This window comes from Dendropsophus ebraccatus, chromosome 9 (genome assembly GCF_027789765.1).
Source record: "Dendropsophus ebraccatus isolate aDenEbr1 chromosome 9, aDenEbr1.pat, whole genome shotgun sequence".
Classification (NCBI taxonomy): Eukaryota; Metazoa; Chordata; class Amphibia; order Anura; family Hylidae; genus Dendropsophus; species Dendropsophus ebraccatus.
Genome location: NC_091462.1, coordinates 43724242 through 43727671, shown reverse-complemented (window position 1 = coordinate 43727671; position 3430 = coordinate 43724242). Strand labels below are relative to the sequence as shown.

The window sequence follows — 3430 nt, the reverse complement described above, 5'->3', positions numbered from 1 at the left end:
GCAAAGGACAAAGTTATACAGAGAGCACCTATAGAAAGCAGCCAACCTCTTATCCCCTGAAGAAGTGTCAGCTCCACTAGACAAGACGCGGGAGCTGATGCCCACAGCCTGTGCCCTCCTGCCAGGGTTACTCCAGGAGCTCACCCCCTGCTGCTGATACTAGAACTCTGGGAGTGAGTGACACTATGACAGGGTGAGTGCCCATCTCCAGCCAGCTCCTCAGCCGCCTGTGTGCCCTCTATCTGGGGTCTCTACCTGTTCTCCTCCAGCCCCCTCTGCCAGTAGCTTATATGAGTGCAGCTTTCCAGCCCCCTCTCATGATGATGCAGCGTCCTCTGGGCAGCAGTACAGCTTTCAGCATAGACTCCCTGATAGGGAGCCCACCACAGCCCAGTCCTGGGCACTTTGTCTACACAGGATATCCAATGTTCATGCCATACAGGCCTGTAGTGCTGCCACCCCCACCCCCTCCACCCCCAGCACTGTCCCAGGCCACGCTGCAGCCCACTCTCCCCTCTGCCCACCCCCATCACCAGATCCCCAGCCTGCCCAGTGGATTCTGCTCCAGCCTGGCACAGGGCATGGCCCTCACCTCCACCCTCATGGCCACTTTGCCAGGCAGCTTCTCAGCATCAACTCAGCACCAAGAAGTAGCCAGGAAGTTTGGAAGCCAAAGTCTTCAAGGAGGATTCGATAAAGGTGATGGGGGTCAGTCAGATGGAGAAGATACTGGTAAAAGCTATGTGACCAAGGATGGGACCTTACTGCCATTCTCTGCCTCAGAGAGCGCCCTAGGTAAGTGCCCACACCTGGCTGTAGCCGTATATATATGTCACTGGATAAGTCAGGCAGAAAGTTTCCTGTTCTTATGTACATAGCCAGGCAGGTAACACACGTGCGGAATAATTAGCACCCGGCTCAATTAATTAGCAACAATATAAACAGCAATTATCCAGGATACATTTTACATCCATAATTCCGCGACTGAAACGCGTTGGCCAGGAGGATTTGTACATTTGGGGGATCTCAGATATGGGAACACTTGAAAAGTTTCTCATTCTGAAATTTAAACTTCAATATTTAGGATAGGATTTAATCATAATAATAAAAAGAGAATAATAGTAGAAACGCGTCAGTGAATGAGTGAATTATAAAACGCCTAAAAAAAGCGTCGGATCGCGTTATGTCTAGAAGTCGATTTATAAACTAAAGTGTGAACCAAACAGGGACAGCGGATTGCCTTAGTCCCCTACAACATAATTATAAGGCTGATATTATCTATGGATATCAGGTATATAAGCGGCTGTAATAGCAGGGTCCATGGCTCCGTAATACAGCGCGGTAATATTAGGAGTTCTCTGCTTATAGATATGGAATATCCACAGAGAACAATACACGGGATATAGCGTGAACGAAATCCACGATCTCACGAGCAAAGCAAGGGGAACAGAGTAACAGAAAGGAGCGTGTGATTTTTGTTATTTCCACTGGTGGATTTGATTTGTGTGGGTTTTTTATTATTTATAATTTACCATTATTTATTATGGAACAGAAAATAAGATAGAGAGAAATGGACAGATAGATAGATAGATAGATAGATAGATAGATAATAGATAGATAGATAGATAGATAGATAGATAGGAGATAGACAGATAATAGATAGATTAGATAGAAGATAGATAGATAGATAGATAGATAGATAGAAAGATAGATAGATAGATAGATAGATAGATAGATAGGAGATAGATATTTACTTGATTTAAATCAGAAAAATATTAATTGGAAATTCGGTAGAGTTTCTGAATCTCTATTATATAAACAATGGTTAAGTATTTGTAAAACAAATGTATAATCAGGCATATATAACAGAAATAGAAACATGAGATAGATAGATAGATAGATAGATAGATAGATAGATAGATAGATAATAGATAGATAGATAGATAGATAGATAGATAGATAGATAGGAGATAGATAGATAGATAGATAGATAGATAGATAATAGATAATAGATAGATAGATAGATAGATAGATAGATAGGAGATAGATAGATAGATAGATAGATAGATAGATAGATAGATAGATAGATAGATAGATTACAGATACTGTAACTTGGGCGATAGGCAGAATAATAGATATCTAGATAATAGATACAGTGAATTAAACGATAGCTAACTGTGTACTGAGACACTGAGCGATAGTTGAGGAGTAGAGACTATATATATATATATATATATATATATATATATATATATATCGCATTAATATATCAAACAGGTAAATAAAATAGGTAGAACTATAGATATTCAGAGAATAGAGAATAGATACTGTAGATTGGCAAACTGATAGATTTATAGTTTTCATTACACCAAGTCGCTTCTATGTGTTAAAGTAAAACATTGTTGATGCTGATTTTTCCTGTTACTAGTCAGTGTATGTGACTGTTGTTTCTACATATGTTCGTGTCGTTTCTATATATTTGACTGTTGTTTCTATATATGTGACTGTTGTTTCCATATATGTGACTGTTGTTTCTCTATATGTGACTGTTGTTTCTCTATATGTGACTGTTGTTCCTTTATATGACTGTTGTTTCTCTATATGTGACTGTTGTTCTATATGTGACTGTTGTTCTATATGTTCGTGTTGTTCCTCTATGTGACCTGTGTGCTGTGTCCTTTGTGCAGGTGCTGTCCGGGCTCAGGGGAAGGAAGACTCTGGGAAGGATGAGGAGGTGAAAGGGAAGGAAGACTCCTACTTGATGGACAGTGACCTGGACTACAGCTCAGATGACAACATCTCCTGCCAGACGACCCACAAGGAGGAAGACACCCCTGAGGAGAGCCCCCAGAACCCCAACCCCTCCAGTAACAGCACATCCACCGGGAAGAACCGGCGGAGGAGGACGGCCTTCACCAGCGAGCAGCTGCTGGAGTTGGAGAAGGAGTTCCACTGTAAGAAGTACCTGTCCCTCACCGAGCGCTCCCAGATCGCACATGCCCTCAAACTCAGCGAGGTCCAGGTCAAAATCTGGTTCCAGAACCGCAGAGCCAAGTGGAAGAGGGTCAAGGCTGGGAACGCTAACTCCAAAACTGGGGAGCCCTCCAGGAACCCCAAAATCGTGGTCCCCATCCCAGTCCATGTCAGCAGGTTCGCCATCAGGAGCCAACACCAGCAGCTGGAGCAGGCTAGACCCTGAGCTCCTGGCCAGCACCAGACTATAGACTGCAGCAGGTTGGTGGTGCTCCCATAACTCACTGTAGCCTGAGATGCCAACCTCTTACTATTTATTAGGAGAACTGGGAGAACCTCAGCACAGGGTCGGGGTCTCCTCATCTTGGACACTTAGCCAAGTCCAGACCATTTGGGACAAAACTTCTCTCTGGCCCCTGTGTTTTTTCTTTTCTTAAAGGGATTCGAGTCCCTCTTT

The 3430-nt window shown here is 43.2% G+C and overlaps 1 protein-coding gene across 1 annotated transcript; it reads left to right on the top strand.

Moving 5' to 3' along the window:
* Positions 1-290: 290 nt before the first annotated feature.
* On the top strand, positions 291-3226 carry GBX2 (gastrulation brain homeobox 2). The gene is made up of 2 exons (XM_069985198.1): positions 291-795; positions 2688-3226. Exons 1-2 carry the CDS (start codon positions 291-293, stop codon positions 3197-3199), a joined length of 1017 nt encoding a protein of 338 aa, XP_069841299.1. The 3' UTR covers positions 3200-3226.
* The last annotated feature ends 204 nt before the right edge of the window (positions 3227-3430 follow it).

Excerpts from the sequence above, each read along its gene's own strand:
- GBX2 (XM_069985198.1), top strand. The coding sequence starts at position 291 with ATGAGTGCAGCTTTCCAGCCCCCTCTCATGATGATGCAGCGTCCTCTG. Across the intron at positions 796-2,687 it reads TGCCTCAGAGAGCGCCCTAG|GTGCTGTCCGGGCTCAGGGG; the intron begins GTAAGTGCCCAC and ends TCCTTTGTGCAG.